This window comes from Thalassophryne amazonica, chromosome 7, assembly GCF_902500255.1.
Source record: "Thalassophryne amazonica chromosome 7, fThaAma1.1, whole genome shotgun sequence".
Taxonomy (NCBI): domain Eukaryota; kingdom Metazoa; phylum Chordata; class Actinopteri; order Batrachoidiformes; family Batrachoididae; genus Thalassophryne; species Thalassophryne amazonica.
In genome coordinates this window covers 104,192,575-104,214,725 of record NC_047109.1, presented here as the reverse complement: position 1 = coordinate 104,214,725, position 22,151 = coordinate 104,192,575, and the positions used below count along the sequence as shown (strand labels likewise).

General features: G+C 41.0%; 1 protein-coding gene across 1 annotated transcript in view; it reads right to left on the bottom strand.

The window, feature by feature from the left end:
- Positions 1 to 855: 855 nt before the first annotated feature.
- The window catches only part of LOC117513511 (A disintegrin and metalloproteinase with thrombospondin motifs 16), a 259,672-nt gene continuing 238,376 nt past the window's right edge, over positions 856 to 22,151 (bottom strand). Inside the window, 6 exon segments of the mRNA XM_034173682.1 lie at positions 856 to 1,324; positions 2,693 to 2,840; positions 3,809 to 4,024; positions 4,118 to 4,174; positions 4,305 to 4,505; positions 15,571 to 15,775. Of these exon segments, the coding sequence (XP_034029573.1) occupies positions 1,209 to 1,324; positions 2,693 to 2,840; positions 3,809 to 4,024; positions 4,118 to 4,174; positions 4,305 to 4,505; positions 15,571 to 15,775 (943 nt within the window). The 3' untranslated portion in view covers positions 856 to 1,208.

Here is a 22,151-nt window from a genome sequence, read left to right as displayed (position 1 = left end):
CTCCTGCTACAGTAAAGTTGCTGACATAACACAATGTAATTTAATGTGGTTACAGAACAAAAGCACATCATTTTTGCACCATTTTTTTTTTTTATCAATAACCAACATGTAAAGCATCATTCTTGTGCTGTATTACGTGCAATACATAATTGTAAGTTATTATTGGATTTGAAAGACTACTGCAACAGAAAAAGTGAGCAGTGACTATTGACAGGGCATGCTCGTAATGTTTGACAATGACAAGGATCATCCACTCACAATCTACGATATCTGAGCACCAATCACTTTTGTAATATCACGGACAACTTCAAAATGAAATGCTTTGAACAAAAACAGGCACATTCTGTCAGCACGGAATCCTATGAAAAATAATACAAAATATGAGGGTAATGGGCTTTGGCTACGTTAACAAAAGAACACATTGTAAAGCCAATAAATAAGCAAACAATACTGTACATGGGTCACACGATTTGTGCGCTCTTTCCTGAAACGTGAAGATTTCACATTGATTTGGTGACTGAAGACAACATTGTAGCACCACAGAGTATGAAGGTCCAGTTCACATATCCTGTTTGCTCAAGTGTGATTATTTTCCTGTATTTACTTTTTATTTTATGCATCCTCCTATTGACAAACTACTGAAAATGCTCATGTTGATATTATTTTCCTTCGAATCTGTGAGAAAAATTACTGTAGATTCCCATCTTTGCTTCTGTGCAACATAAATATTCCTAATTAATCTACAGATTTCCATTTTATCTACAATCTGATCTGTAGAAATGCTCAGGCAAAGAAAAATATCACATTAAGCAGTGCATGAAAGTTTCGCCTGAGATCATTGGTGTTTGACTGACATGTTCTGGTTTAAGATAGGTGTCTATAAATTTCAGAAAATATGACATTTTTATGTTTCCTTTGGTCATGTTACTTCACTTTAATGGAGACTCCTGAAAACTTGTTCTTTGTTGTTTCTGTTGTCTTCATAGCGTCCTTGCATGGCGCTGTCAGCGGCACGCTCTTGTATCCAGATGTCCGGCATCGAAAGGAGAAGGAAGGGCGCGCAGCTCTCTTGCACTTCTGTTGAAATGTTTTTCTTTTTCAGTGCTCGTCACACACGTACAGTTTTTTCAAGCATGGACGTAAACTGTAGTCATTTGTCTATCTAACTACCTTTCTGTCTGAGTCGCAGCCAAAGTCACTTGGTATAATTATAGGTTTGAGTTGGAGCACGACTGGCAGCACTGCTTGCCGTAGAATTTGTGGTTGCACACTCCGTGCTGGGGCACCAGGTAACACCAGCTGAAGTAGTCCCTACACACCAAATCTGTCGAAAGAAAATGGAAATAAATAAATAGAGTTTACCTGAAAACATCTGTGTAAGCCTTAAAACAGATGATCAGAGAAAATGCTTTGGAATCTTTCTGGAATTGACTTTGCCATTGTAATGTGTTTTTTTATTTTTTATTTTTTGGCATCCTACAGCTATCAGGCTATTGTCCACACTAGAGTAGAGGTCCTGAGATGATTTAAACTGTAGCAGCTGGACTTCAAACTGGGACAAATTTCAATCATGTTGCTCCAGTTCTCGTCTCACTGCACTGACTTCATGTGTGTCTGAGAACAGATTTTAAGCTTCTGTTGTTCACTTACAGTATACTGAACAGAAATGTGATCTCTTACCTAGCTGAACTACAAAAACCTTATGTACCTTCCCACTCTTTGCTTTTGCGAGATGTGGGATCACTTTGTGCAGGTGTAAGTTGTGCAGATGCAGGTTGACTTTGTGCAGGTTGTGCAGATGCAGGTTGACTTTGTGCAAGTTGTGCAGATGCAAGTTTACTTTGTGCAGGTTGTGCAGATGCAAGTTTACATTGTGCAGGTTGTGCAGATGCAAGTTTACGTTGTGCAGGTTGTGCAGATACAGGTGATTTTGTGCAGGTTGTGCAGATGCAAGTTTACATTGTGCAGGTTGTGCAGATGCAGGTTGACTTTGTGCAGGTTGTGCAGGTCGTACAGATGCAGGTGACTTTGTGCACGTTGTGCAGATGCAGGTTTACTTTGTGCAGGTTGTGCAGATGTAGGTTTACTTTGTGTTGGTTGTGCAGATGCAGTTTTACTTTGTGCAGGTTGTACAGATGCAGTTTTACTTTGTGTTGGTTGTGCAGATGCAGATTTACTTTGTGCAGGTTGTGCAGATGCAGATTTACTTTGTGCAGGTTGTGCAGATGCAGGTTTACTTTGTGCAGGTTGTGCAAATGCAGGTCTACTTTGTGCAGATTGTACAGATGCAGGTTTACTTTGTGCAGGTTGTGCAGATGCAGGTTTACTTGTGTAAGTAGGTGACAGCCTACTGTGCTTTTACGTATCATGCTTCAGTTTTGTGGAATGATTTTCTTGCTGAGATCAAATGGACATCATCTGCTGAAGGTTTTTTTTTTTTTTTAAATAAACTTAAAACACATTTTGATTCTACTGCCTATAACTCCAGATTCATGTTTTTATTTAATATTTTAAATGTATTTTAACTCGGAGTGATCTTGTAGTTCCTATATTCTATTTCAAGGATGGTTTACAACTCCCTTTTGCACTTCATGTTTTAATTTGTGTTTGTTAATACAGATAACTGCAAAGCATTTTGTACTATATAAATACATGTATTTTTTTTTTTTTATTAACAATATGATATCCGTACCTTTCTTTTCTGGTTGAGGGCAGAAATTGGTGTTGCAGGCCTGTGACATTGTAGGTTTAAGATGAAGGGTGCAGCCAGAGGATGGCTTCCCATGGAGCAAACACTGGACTGTCCTGGCCTGCACCCCCCCTCCACATGTTACTGTACACTGTAATATACAAACAAATAACAGATACAATCGTTAGTGTAGTCCAAGGTGTAACACCTTCAGGCAGGGCCCTATCTTGATAAGGCACACACTAAAGAAAGTTGATCCTGGGACAAATGTTTTTTGCACCATGTGCAATATACTTTTTATGGATTTTGTGTTGTGGTCAGCACTGAATGGCCAAACTACACAGAGCCGCTGATATTGACGGCAGAAAGAGGAAATGCTAGCATCAAAAATGTATTAATCAATGTAGAAAAAATAAAGAAAATAATTCAATGCACAGATGTTGTGCTAATAGAAATCTGCAGGTATCAGAAGGATAGTTTGGCAACTGTGGCTGCAATTGTGGTCATGGTTTGCTAATACTACTGTTAGTAACTTGTTACTACTATAGCATGACACCAGTGCAATCTGCACCTTGAATGATGGTCCTTCAGTGGTGATAGAACCATGATGACAGTTGAAAATCACGTAACTTGCCGGTTGGTCTACTCCCAGTTCGTCTACTCTCAGAAATGTAGAATAGTGCCATTTTGTCTACTCTCGTATTTTCCTGATTTTTTCTTAATGATTTACAAGATTTTGAATTATAAGAGGTTGGGTTAGGGTTAGGAGTTAGGGTTAGGGAGAGGATGAAATGGGAGTAGATGAAATGGGATTTATGTACTTTCCTAAGAGTAGACAAAATGGGAGTAGACCAACCGAGAACCTAGCTGTAGATGAACTGGGAATTTTAGAGTAGACGAAATGGGAGTAAACCAACCGGGAATAAACTGAAAATCACAACTTGAAAGTATAAAACAAAAAGAAGACCAAAGATGCATTAATCCCTGCAGCTAGACCTATGAAAGTCCTGAAAATTGGACTTTTCTTTGAAACACAGTCATGCCGTTTGTGACGCATGATTAGGAAACTGCAGTGCATGTCAGACAAAATAATTAACTGGCACTGTGATGTTAACTGACCTGAGACCAAGGAGATAAGCTCCATTCTGGTTGAGGTGGAGGCTGAGGGAAAGGTAGAGGTTGATTGGCACGATGACTGATGCTCCGTATGGGGGCTGCTGGGGTTGTATGGATGGGGCACTTAGCCAGGATGCATGGCTTATGCAGCTCCACTGATGGCTTGGGGACATGGTGGCATTTCTTGGGGGCAAGTTCTCTGTACTTTCCTGCAGCATCCTTTGTTTGGAAACACCAACAACAATGAAATAAACTGTAGGGATATGTCAAATAATATAACGTGGAGTTTTAAAAAATGTATACAGCACAAACCTTCTCGGCACACTTGATGATGCGGGCTTGATAGCCATGACCACATGTTACCGAACACTATCGGATCAAAAAAGCAAAGAAAGATCACCTACACATTATGTAGAAAAACATCATAAATTTCACATACTCTCCTTATTTTAAATGCATGCATATTTATATTTTGTATTGTCTTTACAGTTACAATTACCTGCTGCCATGTGGAGACAAACCACTGGACTTTGCGTTGTTTCGGGCAGCGTTTCACAAAGCAAGCCTCCTGGTTTGCAGGTTTTGGCAGGAAAGCACATAAAGTGTCTGGCAGTGTGTGTGAGTGTGTTTGGGCACTGGGTTTGGCACCTGTACACACCACTGTCCTCTTCCTCAAGCCATTGCCGCATTTACGAGAACACTACCGAACACAGAGACACACGATCATGACAATGACTTTGCATGACTTGAAGCAATAAAAAAAAAAACAACGGTCACTCAGCATTAAGGTGTAGTCACACTGTGAAGGACTCAGTAAAGTGATTAGTAACGCATTGAAGTTACTATTCTGGTGGCAAAAATAGCCTAAACATCCGTCTCTGGTGAATTTGGGGCACTGATGGAAATGAGTGGACAACCACAGAAGATGAAAGGATTACACATGGATAAAACAACATCTACCGGATGTCCACTGATAACCTATGAACAGGTACAGGACAAAATGGTAAACAAACGCACAACCACCGGGGAACCATTCTGTCTGATGTCCACTCAAAGTTGTGAGTATGCACAAAACTCTTTGATGGACTCACTGGACATCAGCTGACAAGCAACACATATCAAGAATGAGAAAAGGATTTGTACCTGACAAAAAGTAGACACACAGATATCAAAATTTCTTTCTTTTCCATTACTCATACGTTTTCTCAGTCTGTCACAGTGTGACTTAAGCCGTGTTCACACCGGATGCCACGCAATGCCACAAATTCGTGTCCATCGCCAGGCGAGGGACGCCACCATCGCCTGGTGTGTCGCTCTGCTCGTGCCGCGTTCACACCGGACGGCACGCAAACCCACAAATTCATCACTTGCCGCAGGAGCTGCGTCTGGATGATGGTCACTTTCATCGGTACTTCCGCCTCTCCAGGACCCAGATTGAGGACCTCCTGTCCCATTGGCGCTCGCACGTGAACAAAGAAAAAAAAACTGGCTGCTGTTGCAGTTCCTCACTCTCTCCTCCAACTCTGACATACACTGAAAAAAGAGAATGTTTGAACCAACTTAAAAAAGTGTTACAATTTGTAAAAACCTGAATGAATTAAGTTGTTTGAACTTAAGTTTGTAAGTTAGAGTTGATTTAACTTTCAAACTTAAGGGCCCTGTCCCACTGGCGTTTAGGAGGATTTGCGCATGAAATGAGGAGACAAAAGCTGAGCGTCCGCAACAAAGGTGGGCGGAAATGACAAATGTCCCGGGGTGGATCAGCGAATACATGAGGAAGAAAAGCGGATATAACAGGGAACAGAAGCGAAGGCGACCGCGGAGGTGCCCCCATGAGGGGCACAGTGGCCATGATGCACTCGCTCCATCCGTGCCCACTCTGTCTGCATGCGCAACATACCATTTGTGACCGTGATGTGGCCGTGCTGGGCACGCGGCATATCTGTTTTGCACACTGTCCCGGTCCGCCGCCAAGCCGCGCCAACCCGTCGGTTGCGGATATCAGCAGATGACAGGGGATATGCGGCGCGTTGGTTGTGTATGTCCTGCGTATGTCTTCAGTATGTGTTCAGGCAGTGATGCGGATCTCATCTGCAGCAGGATTTTTGAGCCGCTCAAAAATCCTGGCTGCGGACATGCGTGCCTCTGCGGATGATCACGGACGTGTTCGGATGGCGGCCGACTCATACAGGAATGTTACATGGTTATTGCAGTTGTTTGGCGGATGTGGGCCACTTTTGTGTGCATTCCATCTGCAAATCCTCCTAAACGCCAGTGGGACAGGGCCCTAAGTTCAAACAACTTAATTCATTCAGGTTTTTACAAATTGTAACACTTTTTTAAGTTGGTTCAAACATTCTCTTCTTTCAGTGTAATTGTGTTATAAACCAGTCACCATTTGTTTTATTATACATCTGTGTAGTTAATAAAATTATCTTCACGAACGATTCATTCGCGCGCGCACATGTGAACAAAGAAAAAAAACTGGCTGCTGCTGCAGTTCATCGCTCTCCCCTCAAACTCTGTCATAACTGCGTTAAATAAAGGACAAAAGGGACATAAGTCCTGCTCACAGGCTGATTGCCAGAGACAGGACATGTCCAAATCAAGTATAAACTCCAGACATACATCTCCATGTCACTACATATCCAGTCCCTGATTGGTCATCGCGCGCGACAAGATGAAAAAGTGCAGATTTTTCAACTTGGGGAAGAGGGTGACGTGATGAGATGCAACGCAATATCGCACCACAAACACGCCAATCACTCAAAATCGCTTTATTTGCATCCAATGCGTCGCATTGCGTGGCTTGGACTTTTGTGACGCCTCAACGCATCCTTCCATAGGGATTACATGGCAACCTCTCACCACCGTCGCTCACGTGGCGTCCGGTGTGACCGTGGCATTAGACTTTAGTGTCCAAGTCTCACAACCATACAGTAAGACAGGACAACACATTGTCACACCCACGTTGTCACATTGTCATACAAATGGTTCATTTTCACCAAATGTCAGGCACCCCCTATTGCATCACTGTGTGATGCAAACGGGAAAATGTTGAACCAAAACAATGATGAATGTTCCCTGATGATGCGGAAATAAAGCAGATAATTCTGTATGCTGTCAGAAAGAAATGACACAGCTTTTAAAAAACATTTCTTCCCACCCGTTACTAAATAATGCAATGGGGCTCTTTAAGGGCCTGGTCACACGGTGCACAGCCCTAGGTGAACTATGGCAAAAAAAAAAATCACAAATCATCGAGAAAAGGTGGACGAATGATCCTGCAACTTCCCCATCACCGAAAAGTCTACAATTCAAGAGCGCAAAAAGAACCAAAAAACCCCCCAAAACTAACGAAAGAAAAACAAAGCGAACGTCAACCTTTACGCTTTAAACAAAATCAAAACGAAACATTCACAATGACGTGACCGACAGTGGGTATGAGACCAAGCGCAGCCAGCCTTGTCCTCATGTCCACAGTACTTGCAGGGGTGGGATTTGGTTGTCTTGACAACAGATGAGAGACGTTGTTTGTCTTCACAACATGTACGCACACGCAGGCCAGCCACAAACAGCTGAAACATCCATAAATAGTTAAAGTAGTTGATAAAATGTTCTTTGTAGCTATTGTTTCTATCAATCAATCAATCAATCAATTTTTTTATATAGCGCCAAATCACAACAAACAGTTGCCCCAAGGCGCTTTATATTGTAAGGCTAGGCCATACAATAATTATGTAAAACCCCAACGGTCAAAACGACCCCCTGTGAGCAAGCACTTGGCTACAGTGGGAAGGAAAAACTCCCTTTTAACAGGAAGAAACCTCCAGCAGAACCAGGCTCAGGGAGGGGCAGTCTTCTGCTGGGACTGGTTGGGGCTGAGGGGAGAGAACCAGGAAAAAGACATGCTGTGGAGGGGAGCAGAGATCGATCACTAATGATTAAATGCAGAGTGGTGCATACAGAGCAAAAAGAGAAAGAAACAGTGCATCATGGGAACCCCCCAGCAGTCTACGTCTATAGCAGCATAACTAAGGGATGGTTCAGGGTCACCTGATCCAGCCCTAACTATAAGCTTTAGCAAAAAGGAAAGTTTTAAGGCTAATCTTAAAAGTAGAGAGGGTGTCTGTCTCCCTGATCTGAATTGGGAGCTGGTTCCACAGGAGAGGAGCCTGAAAGCTGAAGGCTCTGCCTCCCATTCTACTCTTACAAACCCTAGGAACTACAAGTAAGCCTGCAGTCTGAGAGCGAAGCGCTCTATTGGGGTGATATGGTACTACGAGGTCCCTAAGATAAGATGGGACCTGATTATTCAAAACCTTATAAGTAAGAAGAAGAATTTTAAATTCTATTCTAGAATTAACAGGAAGCCAATGAAGAGAGGCCAATATGGGTGAGATATGCTCTCTCCTTCTAGTCCCCGTCAGTACTCTAGCTGCAGCATTTTGAATTAACTGAAGGCTTTTTAGGGACCTTTTAGGACAACCTGATAATAATGAATTACAATAGTCCAGCCTAGAGGAAATAAATGCATGAATTAGTTTTTCAGCATCACTCTGAGACAAGACCTTTCTGATTTTAGAGATATTGCGTAAATGCAAAAAAGCAGTCCTACATATTTGTTTAATATGCGCTTTGAATGACATATCCTGATCAAAAATGACTCCAAGATTTCTCACAGTATTACTAGAGGTCAGGGTAATGCCATCCAGAGTAAGGATCTGGTTAGACACCATGTTTCTAAGATTTGTGGGGCCAAGTACAATAACTTCAGTTTTATCTGAGTTTAAAAGCAGGAAATTAGAGGTCATCCATGTCTTTATGTCTGTAAGACAATCCTGCAGTTTAGCTAATTGGTGTGTGTCCTCTGGCTTCATGGATAGATAAAGCTGGGTATCATCTGCGTAACAATGAAAATTTAAGCAATACCGTCTAATAATACTGCCTAAGGGAAGCATGTATAAAGTGAATAAAATTGGTCCTAGCACAGAACCTTGTGGAACTCCATAATTAACTTTAGTCTGTGAAGAAGATTCCCCATTTACATGAACAAATAGTAATCTATTAGACAAATATGATTCAAACCACCGCAGCGCAGTACCTTTAATACCTATGGCATGCTCTAATCTCTGTAATAAAATTTTATGGTCAACAGTATCAAAAGCAGCACTGAGGTCTAACAGAACAAGCACAGAGATGAGTCCACTGTCCGAGGCCATAAGAAGATCATTTGTTACCTTCACTAATGCTGTTTCTGTACTATGATGAATTCTAAAACCTGACTGAAACTCTTCAAATAGACCATTCCTCTGCAGATGATCAGTTAGCTGTTTTACAACTACCCTTTCAAGAATTTTTGAGAGAAAACGAGGGTTGGAGATTGGCCTATAATTAGCTAAGATAGCTGGGTCAAGTGATGGCTTTTTAAGTAATCGTTTAATTACTGCCACCTTAAAAGCCTGTGGTACATAGCCAACTAACAAAGATAGATTGATCATATTTAAGATCGAAGCATTAAATAATGGTAGGGCTTCCTTGAGCAGCCTGGTAGGAATGGGGTCTAATAAACATGTTGATGGTTTGGATGAAGTAACTAATGAAAATAACTCAGACAGAACAATCGGAGAGAAAGAGTCTAACCAAATACCGGCATCACTGAAAGCAGCCAAAGATAACGATACGTCTTTGGGATGGTTATGAGTAATTTTTTCTCTAATAGTTAAAACTTTGTTAGCAAAGAAAGTCATGAAGTCATTACTAGTTAAAGTTAATGGAATACTCAGCTCAATAGAGCTCTGACTCTTTGTCAGCCTGGCTACAGTGCTGAAAAGAAACCTGGGGTTGTTCTTATTTTCTTCAATTAGTGATGAGTAGAAAGATGTCCTAGCTTTACGGAGGGCTTTTTTATAGAGCAACAGACTCTTTTTCCAGGCTAAGTGAAGATCTTCTAAATTAGTGAGATTGCCATTCTATATGACAATGTTGCTTTTTGTCCCACTCGTGGACAATATAAGGATGTTACGTGCAGCTCATTGGAGTTTTGGTTATTGATCCATTCACATATCGTCAACGTTTGTACAAGACATCGGACTTGGGAGGTTGGACGAAGTTGGACAACATTCAGACAGAACGTTGACATTATGCGAACTACACAAGCGATAAGGAACCGTCAAGACAGAAATCAACAGAGAATATGGACAAACTGAGGGATTCATTCACATTTTTCAACACTGAAAATTCTGATGACGTGCCAGCTGCAGGAACAAAGCTGGGTGATGGTTAAATGATGCCTCCAAAAGTCAACGTAAGTCCAGATTTCTTGTTTCATTTGGGCTTCAGTGTCCTTTTCAGTGTCCAACAGGTTGCTTGTTGTGATATGTGACCGGGGCTTAAGTCATCACATGAAAATTTAACACAATGCTAAAATACCCTAACCCGTATGAGCATAAAAATAGGAAACACAATGTGACCTTTTGACTTCTTAAAATAGGTCAAAGTTAGCCATCTTTGAACTTGTCTAAGAATGTTCCCTGTGAATTTGAAGACCCTGGCAGTAATAGGACTGGAGATATGCTGAGCACAGACAGACGGATGGACGGACGCAAAGCCTTCGCAATACCTGATGGACATATTTTGGCCTCGAGTTAAAAAAGGAGAACTGACCAAGCATAAAAATGTGAAGAATGTGTTGGACAGTAGCGTTGCCTCAGTGTATATGGGGTATTTTTATCGACAGATTTTAATATTTGTTTTTAAGACACCAACTAACAGTTTAACAGTTTATTTAGTGCATAATAATAAACATCTCAATGCACTTACAATAAATAAAATAAAATAAAAGTAAAACACAGATATAACTAAAATGTTAAAATATAATAGCTTAAAATGCTTGTTTAAAATAATATAACTTTAAGTGTCTCTTAAAATTGTCCAAATCTAGGATTTTAATGTCACTGGGTAGAGAGTTCCACACATGTGGCGCAGCGTGTGTGAAAGTTCGAGTCCCAACCTGAGTTCGACATCTAGGAACCTTAAGGTTGAGCTGGCTACTAGATCGTAGGGTACGCTGTGGGTTGTACACTTCAATAAGATCTCTTAAGTAAGGTGGTGCTAGCCCGTTCAGACATTTATATGTCAGAAGGGCAATCTTAAAGGAAATAGGATATTTCACCGGTAACCAGTGGAGATCCTTCAACAATGGTGTGACATGATCGTATTTCCTGGCCCCACACACCACTCTAGCTGCACAGTTTTGCAGTTTTTGCAGCTTATTGATAACACACTTCAGTGCTCCATAGAGCAGAGCATTGCAATAGTCTATATTAGAGGTCACAGAAGCATGCACAATTCTCTCCGTGGCAGATTTGTCCAAATATTTTCTTATTTATCTTATTCGTTTCAACTGATGATAACCTTTCTGACAGATGTAATTCACATGATTTGTCATTCTAAGTTGTTGATCTAACATGACACCAAGATTTTTCAAAGATTGTACTGGCTTCACATGTGAATTTCCAACTTCAATGTCATGTATAGTTACTTTTGCAAGCTGTTGAGGCAGTCCAAGTAACATGAACTCAGTTTTTGTGTCAGTTATCTTCAAACGGTGAAACAGCATCCATGCTCTAACCTCCGAGATACAAGCACAGAGACTGTTAATGGCACTGGTCTCAGAAGTGTGGTCTCCAGGCTTATATGACAGATACAGCTGATGGTCATCTGCGTATCCACCGACCTGGACCACTGGCAGATGTTTCTCCATGATATCAAACAAGGCACACAGATAACCCAGGAAGACAACCGGACCAGCACAGCTTCCCTGGGGGACACCATACTTCAGTCTGTAATGATCAGAGATGGCACCGTTTATAATGACACACTGGTCCCTATCCTGTAAATAGGACTGGAACCAGGAGAGTACGTTTCCTGAGATCTGAAGCTGGCTCTGGAATATGCTGGTAAAAATGTCTAAACTCAGTATCGAAGGCAGCGGACAAGTCCAATAGGACTAATAACGTCGCCTTCTGAGAGTCCAAGCCTTTCTAACTAACTAACATTAGTTAGAAAGCTAATGGTTACCAGGTTAAATATGAACTTGTTATGACAGCTGTGTTTTTGGTAAGAGCACGTAGTTCAATGTGTAAGGCGTTTGGTTATCAATACGTCAACCAGGGTTTGATTCATGGACATGCTAACTGACTGTGTGTTTGGAACCGATACTTCTGTCTGTATCGTCTCACAGATGGAGACCCTCATCCACTTCACCAGTGATGATGCTTATCTGGTGCATCAAGTCAAAAGAAATATGCTCAGAACGTCATGTCAATGCTGATATGATTGGACTGTTTCAAAGAGAGGAATTCTGGGCAGAAATTCATAGCTGGATAACTCTCTCTGATTGGAACTCTTGGGGATTTTTGTCTTCCACCCATAACTCTCACATGGCTGCTGTTCATCTTCAGCTACTTTCGACAAATTTGTGAAATAGATACATTTTTGTCCGCTGTCATCCAAACACACATCTGCAAGCCATGACATCACTCTGTGAGCTACTGCAACCAATGAAGTCATGGATAAATATGTGTGTCTATGATGGGAGGGATTTGCTGATTATCGAAATCACATTTGATTCATTTGGATTTGGGACACAGGATGACCAATACAAAGTGTTTTTCTCTTTTCACAGTGAGAAGACAGCGCCAGCCTTTCTGCACTCAGTATTTGGCATATTCTTGTGATCCTACACCTAATAGCTTGTGGTCAATCTGAGAAGTCCAAAAGCTTTCTCCACAATTATTTCAATAACAAGTAAAATATTCACATGAATCACATATCTGTGGAAAGCTTGGAATGTTCTCTATCAGGCAGTGTCATTACTTTGCCGAGTAGTCACCTTCTTTCCACACACTTACACCAACACCAGAAAAGTTTTTTGCATATTGTTGATAAAGAAACTGGGTGTCTTCTTTCTGCACCAGCAACCCATAGCTGCTTGCACCTCACAGTTATTAGTGTAACAGTGTTCTTTCACATGTGCTTCAGTTTGGGAAAAATGAAAAATCCAAAGGGCACAAGATCTGGACTGTACGATGGGTATGCTAAGACTTTGTACAATTTGAGCCACTGCAATGCATCCTGTGTTTGTCCACTCATGCGGACGAGCACTGTCACAGTGAAGAACTACGTCTTTTCCAGGACAAACCTGCTTCAAGGGTGCACGCACTTTTTGTGTCCCCATACCGGACAGACTTGTCAGTGAAGCGGTGTTCCAACAATTCTGTGAGAAGGATGCTATCGTAGTCCCAAATAATGGTCAAGACCTTTCACCCTGAAGGGACGATTTTGAATTTTCACTCTTCAAGTTCCTTGCCACCTCCTGACTATACTGACATGACACCTACACCCCCGTCATCATGGAGAAGACTCTCCGGGTGAAATTCACTCCCTGGAGCAACAGGTTATTGATTTTTCTTTTCATCTGCGGGCATCCACGTCAACAGTAATGATATTGCAGACTGCCATTCAATTCCAAAAAAAGACAAAAACCGGATATTATCATCCGGTGTGCAAACAGAAAATTTAAGAACAATTTGTTAAGACAAACAAAAAAGGTGAGAGGAACTGAGGTATATGTAAATGAACATTTGACAAAGAAAAATTTAGATATTGCAAGACAAGCCAGAGCTCTAAGAAAATAGAAAAAAATACAAGCAACTTGGACCAGGGACTGTAATGCTGCGTTTACACATAGGCAAGACACGTTACGAATGTCATATTTGCCTCATTCTTGGCACATTCCTGACATTCTTAACGTAACATAATGCATCTTAATAGGTTTCTTAATAATGTATGTTGGTGCATGATATTCATGATTTTCGTGGAGCATGTTTTTGGCTGTCAAAAAAATCTTCCACGAATGTCATGGACCACCCTCATTTCGCCTCATGTCATGGAGGTTGCAACTGAGCGCGTTGATCCATCTTCATGAGTGGTGATCCTTAATAGAGCACGACAGCATTCTCATTTTCTGACGTGCTCACAATTAAACCCTGCTGCATCGCATTCAGCTTCATTGATGCAGTATGCTGAAGAAAGACAGTGACGCCAAGTCGGCTAAAAGTCTTGTTCCTCGCTCCTGCAAGTGTTCCACCTGCTGCATGTGCCTGATGTTTGGGAAAATGAGCGAGACGAGAGCCGCATGAAGCCACACATCTGGCTCTTTCAGTCTCCTCCTCCTTTCTGCGCCACTCCATGGCAGAGCCCAACTAAGCATGCAGTCACAAAGTTCTTCTGCTGTGGATTTTGAGGAGCAAACTGGAGCAATCTGAACTGTTCAGCAGCTGACAGTTGGATGAATATGGGGGGTGTGCGTGGAAACAATTCACCTCATTCACAATGTGACAGAACTTAACGATGCGCTGTTACGCGTGATAGTGCACAACAACATAGAACATTATTCTTGACTGTGCGGAATGGTTCCTATTAATTCTCTAGCAACACATGCCATTAATCGTAAAGCGTGGTAACAGGTTGCAGCAGTTCCTGAGGACACCTGATGCCTCTGCCCCGAATCATCACATTCATGATCAGCGGCCAAGAATGTATACTCTGTAGCATTTGTGACGTACCGTCGTTATGTGTACACACAGCATAAACTTTGGATTAGAAGCAAAAATCATCATGATAAGAGAACTCTCGGATTTGGTTAATTTTAAGTGACTGCTTCTTAAGGAGACAATGCTCATTATTGGGCCTTTTTCCCTTATTTGGAGTGATTTCTATTATGATTGTTGCTTTGTTTTGTCCTTCTTTTGTTATGGGACAAATTTTCGTAAACTTTACCGTGTATGTATTTATAAGGGGTGGGGATTTATGAACTTTGCTTCTGCCCTTTGTTATTGTTGAATTGTGTGCTGAATAAATTCATTCATTCATTCATCAGCTATTCATCCACAGATGGAGACCCTCTGAACTGAGGAATTCAATAAAATCATGTGATTTCTATGTACGCCACCATTTTTTTTACTGACTACCTGCATGCACATGTGGTGATTCTGTGCATGCCTGAAATTGTTGGCAAAAGTCCTGTGATGTAACAACATTCGATTCTTCTACCAGTTACACTTCAATATCTTGCTTGTTATTGAAATAATCATGTTAGAGGCAGAACTTTTCAGCTGGCCATCACACTTTGAGATTTGATATTTTTAAATTACTTGGGAAACAATCCAACTCACGGCTATCATGTACATTTTCCACACAGTGACATACTGTGTTATGCATCCTTCATAATTCCTTTGAGAGAGCTCAACTATTCCCTTTCCCGTTGTAATCCCATGCACACATCATATGGCACTGCCTAAATCAAATCCTTCACGAATGTTTCTGTACATTCAAGAAATGGAGAGCTGTGGGCTGACGGCATTGGCAGTTCCAAAGTGACACAGTACCTTAGAGAGGAAACAAACCCAACACCATTTGTGGCAGGTACTTTGGGATATGGACTGAAATTGGAGGTAAAACGAGCTACAGTGAGGGAATTCGCCACACGCAATGTAGAGAAAGTGGATGGTGAACAGAACATGAGAGGTCTCAGTGGCCACATTCAGGTTTAAACTTGCTGAGGTCACTGTCATAAAACGTGTTGAAGCCATTGAGGCTAATGCTCAATGTATGCAAAGGTCTTCTGGGATTTTTTTTTTTCCTGCCTTGGAGACAGTTCGGTAAAATGCACTTTCTTGACATCATTTGAACACGTTTACCTGTGACCACGGCCCAGTGCTCCAAACTGGTGGACAGCTCTGTGTGTTACAGGCCTGCTTCCTGGATGGTGGCGTCAGGGCACACTGAGAGTCAGCCAGGGTGTCTACGTTAGTCTTGCTGGTTCTTTGGACACAATGGATTTGCCGCATCTGTTCCCCTCCTCCACAGCTCCGGCTGCACATCCCCCACTCCCCTACAGACCAGCTGGGACAACACAAGACTGTCGACTGAGTCAACATGCACAGATCCTCAATCACTTAGACAGAGCTACAGGAATTTATAGATATAACTGCACAATGGCTTCAACTCATCTTTTTCAGACGTTTCATAGCAAAGCAGCTTCAGGCTACGTACACGTATCACGGCCTATAAAATAATATTTTCGTATTCTCGTCTTAAATTTCTCTTACACATAGTATTTTACATATTTAATATTTAATTCCAAGTGCAACCTGACAAATAGTATGGCCTGTATGAGCTTTAATCCAATGTGTTTAGTTTTAATTGATTTTATCTTATTTTAGTTTCTTTTAAAATTGCATTAATTAATTTTAATGTGGTATGCTTAGTAATGATTGAATGTATGTTCAACATAAAAAATTTGAGATGTTGTGTACTGTGCACATAATTGGGCTATCCTGAAAAAAAAAAATCATTCATTAATTTGTACTTTTTCCATACATTGTACAAGTGTGCCATGTCAGATCTTGCAGATGTTAATAACTTCAGATAATTGCATAAATGACCTGTGTAAATATGTTAACTGGTACCAGTGTGTAAGTCAGCGTATGATTGGATATTAGCAAAAATAGCCATACAATATCACTACGCAACAACAACAGCAACAACAATGATAATAATATGACAGAAAGCCAAAAATATAAATATATACAATAATTATTTTAAAATCAATCAGTCACATTTTACAGCAGCCAACCCCAAAAGTTCAATGAGACAGAATTAGCCCCGATTGATTCCTGATCCAAACTGACTGATATGATTTATTAGGTTCTATGTTTGTGAGAAAAGACCCGTGTTGAGTTTTGATCGGAAAGACATTACTGAAGCAGACTGTTTCATCTCGGCTGCCATTCTGTTCCATAAAAGACAGGTATGACAAGAAAAAGCTCTTTGGCCCAGACAGTAACCCTACATTCTGAGTAGGGAAAAGTAAGTTCTTTTGACTTCTCCATTTCTCTTCACCATCAACACAGCAGAGCAGATATAGATCTGCATGTTGATTTGGCCCAAGTTGTACACCAGATACCCTTCCTGATACAACTCTACATTACATGGAGAATGGGTAAGGGTGGCCTTGACTAAATCCAGGGAATGGGAAAAATAATGAGTGCTGTTAATGTCATGTCACCCAAGGGTCATATCATCACTAAAGAAAGAAGAAATGAGGTGACATGAAAATGGTTCAAAAAACACATTTCCAGAACAATGTGTTCAATGACTGTAATGGGATGTGTCAAAGGAAGGTTACATCATAACTGGTTTTGTAGATAGACATTCAAATTGATGAACATTAAAGAACAAATATAAAATAAAGATATTGTTGCAGTATATGAATTAATTTAGAATTATTATTAGGGAATAACCCAGTTGTGTCATGGTAGTTATACGGTCGCAAATTGATCTTTACCGGTGACGCATAATCGGAGCCAGTAAAAAACGGATATTTGCGACCGTATAACAGCATGAACGTCCACAAATTATCAGACACAAGGGGGTATTCCCATTCTAATCCAATTCCATCATTTGCACGGTTTATTTTTCTGTAGGTAATTCGGTCGGCGATGCTTACCATTGAGCCGAGGCAGCATTGCTCCAACAGCGGTCAGGGTGCGGAGTAAACCATCAAATGTGAAAATCCATGAAATGTTAAAGGGTAATTCTGTTTCAGAATCCACATCAATACTTTTGTATGGTAGCTTAAATTCACCCATTCCGGTGGTGGCGGCACGTGACTTTCTCTCACTCTCAGCTAACAGCGCTAACAGGTAGCAGCGCACGCAACCAGTGTTCTGTTGAACTGTGTGCCTGGTCGCATAAATTGACAGTTCCCCGATATTATACGGTCTGAAATCTCACACGATTAACCAATCAGATTTGTAGAAAAAATGTAATTGGATTAGAATGCAATTCCAACTGTAAAGTTAAATAGGGCAGATTCTCCTTATGAACAGTTTGCAATAAAACATACAAAAAGAAATGTATACAGGGTGGTTATGGTTAGGGTGTGGGGAAGGAGTAGGATTAGGTTATGGTTAAGGTTAGTTAGGGTTGGGGGTTGGACTAGGGTTAGTAATATTGAGTTAAAAAAAAACCCGTCACAAAAATTTGACTCATTTCATGCCAGGAGCACGAAAAACAAAACAAAACGTGAGACTGGGCTGGTCTAAACACGTCAGTGCAGTGTGGGATTTTAGATTATGTGTATAGTGTACAAAAGTGTCATATGAGGTCTGCAGCTCCGAGTCCTTCTGGATTTTTTGTTTTGTTTTTCTGTAATGAAAAATTTCAAATCTGAGACCATGGTCCTGTGTTGGAAAAGGGTGGATTGTCCCCTCTGGGTCAGGGGAGAGTTATTGCCCCAAGTAAAGGGGTTCAACTATCTCGGAGTCTTGTTCACAAGTGGGGGGTAAGTTGGAGTGTGAGATAGACAGATAGATTGGGGCGGCGTCTGATGTTTTACAGACATTGTTTCGGGCCATCATGGTGAAGAAGGAGCTAAGCCAGAAGGCGAGACTCTCAATTTACCAGTTGATTTACACTCCTATCCTCACCAATGGTCATGAACTTTGGGTAATGGCTCAAAGGGACAAGGTTGTGGATACAAGTGGCAGAAATTAGATTTCTAGGTTGGGTATGTATCTGGGCTTACACTCCAGGGTGAGAAGCTCAACTATCTGTGAGGGACCCTAAGTAGAGCTTCTTTGCATCCAAAGAAGCCAGCTAAGGCGGTTTGGGCATCTGGTGAGGATGCCCCCTGGTTATCTCCCTATGGAGGTCTTCCCGGTATGGCCAACTGGGAGGAGGCCCCAGGACACAGTGGAGGGTTTATATTTCCCAGCTGGTTTGGGAATACTTTGGGATTCCCTAGGAAAAGTTACAGGACTTGGCAGAGGATAGGAAAGTGTGGGATGAGTTGGGTGCTCTGCTACCGCTGCAACTCAGACTTGGATAAGTGGTAGAACATTAATGAAATGGATGAATAAAAATTCAGGTGTGTTCAGTCTTAGTGGTGTCAATTACTCCGTGCATTGCTGAATCCACCACAGTACGGAACAGTTTTGGGTCCTGGATGGCAACCACATGGTCAGACAACCGCTCCAAAGAAACATCTCATCTTTTTCAAATTTTTTTATTACTGAGTGCTCTTTGAGTTTATATTTGCCATCGGCCTGCCTGCAGGCTGAGGACTGTAAAGCCTTAAACAGTTGTTCACGGCTGACTTGGCTTCAGAACAAGTCAGAACAGCTGAAACATTAAGCTTTTAAACTGTAACATAAACTCTGCTGCACAATCTTAAGCCCCCTTTTTGACTAAACTCAGCCGTCCTCACCACAAAAACTAAACAACGCCGTGAAACGTGGTGTATAACCCTCAAACTTCAATTTGTATGGCACATTCCTCAAAAACAAAAAATAATTATAATACATTATTTTTTCTGTTATTAGATCTTAACACTTGGTTAAAAAAAATGGTGCATTTTCTGTTATTTTAACACACTTTTCTCAACACTGGAGTCCCAGCAGACTAAAATACCCAATCCCAGATCCTGTTTCAATCTTCATCAAAGCCCTGTTACAAATATCCCATGTGATACCAAACTCAAGATCAATCTTTCATCACACACTCAGTCATCCTCTTCCAAACTTCACCCCTTAAAAGTCACACCCACCAGCCTCTCTTAAGGTCCACGGGAAGCAAGCCAAAAATGTTGCTGTCAGCACACAACTGTACATATACACACACGTGCACACGATGTAAACTTTGTTTGCAGTCTGTTGGTGTGTTCCATGCTTGGAATGCTGCACGAAGAGGATGTTGTAGCTCAGAAGAGTATCATAGTACAATATGTACATGGAATGCATGGAGGACAGTGGGGAGGCAAGAGACTATTTCCATCCCGTAAACACATGTTCATTACACTGATGTAATCAATGTTGGGTGCATAAATAAGAACCAAACCTGCACAAAGTCATTAAATACATAAATACACGCAAGCAGCTATTCAAGACCAACTTAAGGCACTGCAATTTTTAGAGCCACATCATGCCTGTTAAGAGCTGAAACATACTTGGGCACATTGCACTTGCACATTGTTGACGTCAACAGGGAGCAAATTTAATATACTTTATAACTCTGCACATAAGCTGTAGAGTGTATTTGTGTGGCAGTATTTTAAAGTATTGATGTTTCATAAGATGTTATAGTGAGTTCCCTCATTCAGATTCAGAGCAGAGATTCGCTTATCTCATTTGCATGTATGGAATCTTGGCCGGTGAGGTTGAGAGACCTCTGGGAATAGTTTATGGAGTCATGAGTTTAAGGGATTGAGGTGTTTGGTAACTCAGATCATTTTTTCAGGTATTAAGGTAGAAGTCACTAATCTGTGAGAGAAGTACTGTAGAGGTCCAGGCCTTACTGTGGACATCTAGAGAACTCTGGGGGGATTACACGGAAGTCTAAGGAACAGAATTGCCACCTGATAATGATAGTCCCAATTGTGTTCCCCTTCACAGGTCCAGGATCTTAACCACTTGATTGTTTGAACCCCTGGTGAATGTGACCACTGGACTCTAAAAGCACTTTGTTGCTTTGCTGCATCATCTCTGTTTTTGGCAGTTCTTTGTTGTGCTTTGTTTTGTTATTTTCTTATTGGTAGCATGACCAGAGCAGATAGTCACCCCTCTAAGTCTGGTCTGCTTGAGATTTCTTACCATAATTACTTACTATTATTGCCAATAAGCCTACTCAGGAGCTGGGTAAGGTTGGACCTGTCAGGATTGGGACTTTGGTGTCTTGTGTTATGTTTTTTCTGTTATTTCTTTTTCTGCATGGGTTTTTCTGCACTGCTTTCTCTTGTCTCACTTGGTGCTCGGTCGTGGGCATGTCCCTCTGTCTTTCCACTCCCACGCACTGGTTCTTTCCCTCACACCTGTTCCTTATTGTCTGCTCATCACTTTCCTGTATTTAAACCTCACCTCACCTTGTCCACCTGTTCCTCACCAGTCATCGTGCCTTGACTTACTATGTTTTTGACCTTCTGCATGCCTTTTGGACCACACCCTTGCCTAATGTTTTTGATAACATTGCAGTTATTGGACCACCTTCTTGTGTACCGAACCCTGCAATTACCTACAGTAAAACCTTTTAAAAGTGACTCGTCTGTGTCTGAGCCTTGCATTTGTGTCCTGTTCCCATTTCAGGCCACTCATCTTGAAAGGACCTAACCTTTGTGAAACACCTTGGCATGACTTGTGGTATGACTTGGCACTGTATAAATAAATTGAATTGAATTGATGTCATTAGGGTCCTGGTGTTTCCTGCCTTACAGCTGGAGAGCCGGATTTTAACCCGGGAAATACGCCAGTGACTGGATGCTTTTGGTACCAGGTCCCTTCTGAGAAACCTTGTGTACTGCTGGAATGTCTCAGCGCAGATGTGGACAGATGAAAAGTATGTTAGTAAAGAGCTGATTAAAGTTTGGTTGTGACCTCTCTCTCTCTCTCCTTTAATCTTTTCTTAAACATTGTTCCTTTATGATGTTATTAAGATATGATGGGGAAAGAAGTCAAAATTCTGTCTCTGAGTGGTATGCTCTCTTTGAATGCACTTCAAGATTTATTACTTCATTTATTACCTCATAACCAAGGAGGCGATGTTTTCATTACTGTTTGTTGGTCTCCATGTCTGTATGCCTCTTCAGGCTGACTTTAATTAAAGATTTAATTAGCATGCCAAAGGAAGAACCAATTAAATTCTGCAGATGTAAGTCAAGGAGTAGATCCAGGATTTTTTTTCCACTTTCTTCAACAGCTAGATACATTTTAAAACTCTATCTATCTATCTATCTATCTATCTATCTATCTATCTATCTATCTATCTATCTATCTATCTATCTATCTATCTATCTATCTATCTATCTATCTATCTATCTATCTATCTATCTATCTATCTATCTATCTATCTATCTATCTATCTATCTATCTATCTATCTATCTATCTATCTATCTATCTATCTATCTATCTATCTATCTATCTATCTATCTATCTATCTATCTATCTATCTATCTATCTATCTATCTATATGAATTTGAAGGGTGCATTGCCAAGCTGGATTAAAGTACAGGACTTAATGAACAAAATCTGTTTCATATGTGAATGATCTTAATTCCATCAATGTACCTGAACAAACAGTGCAAGATGTGCTTATTATTGGCCTTGGTAGAGGACTGTACTCCCTGAGTGCTCAGCAGACCACCATCAAGGTCTCCATTTGATATGAATCCAAAATGTAATGGGTTCCTTCATCCATTCTTCAACCTTCCACCAAGTGAACATGAAA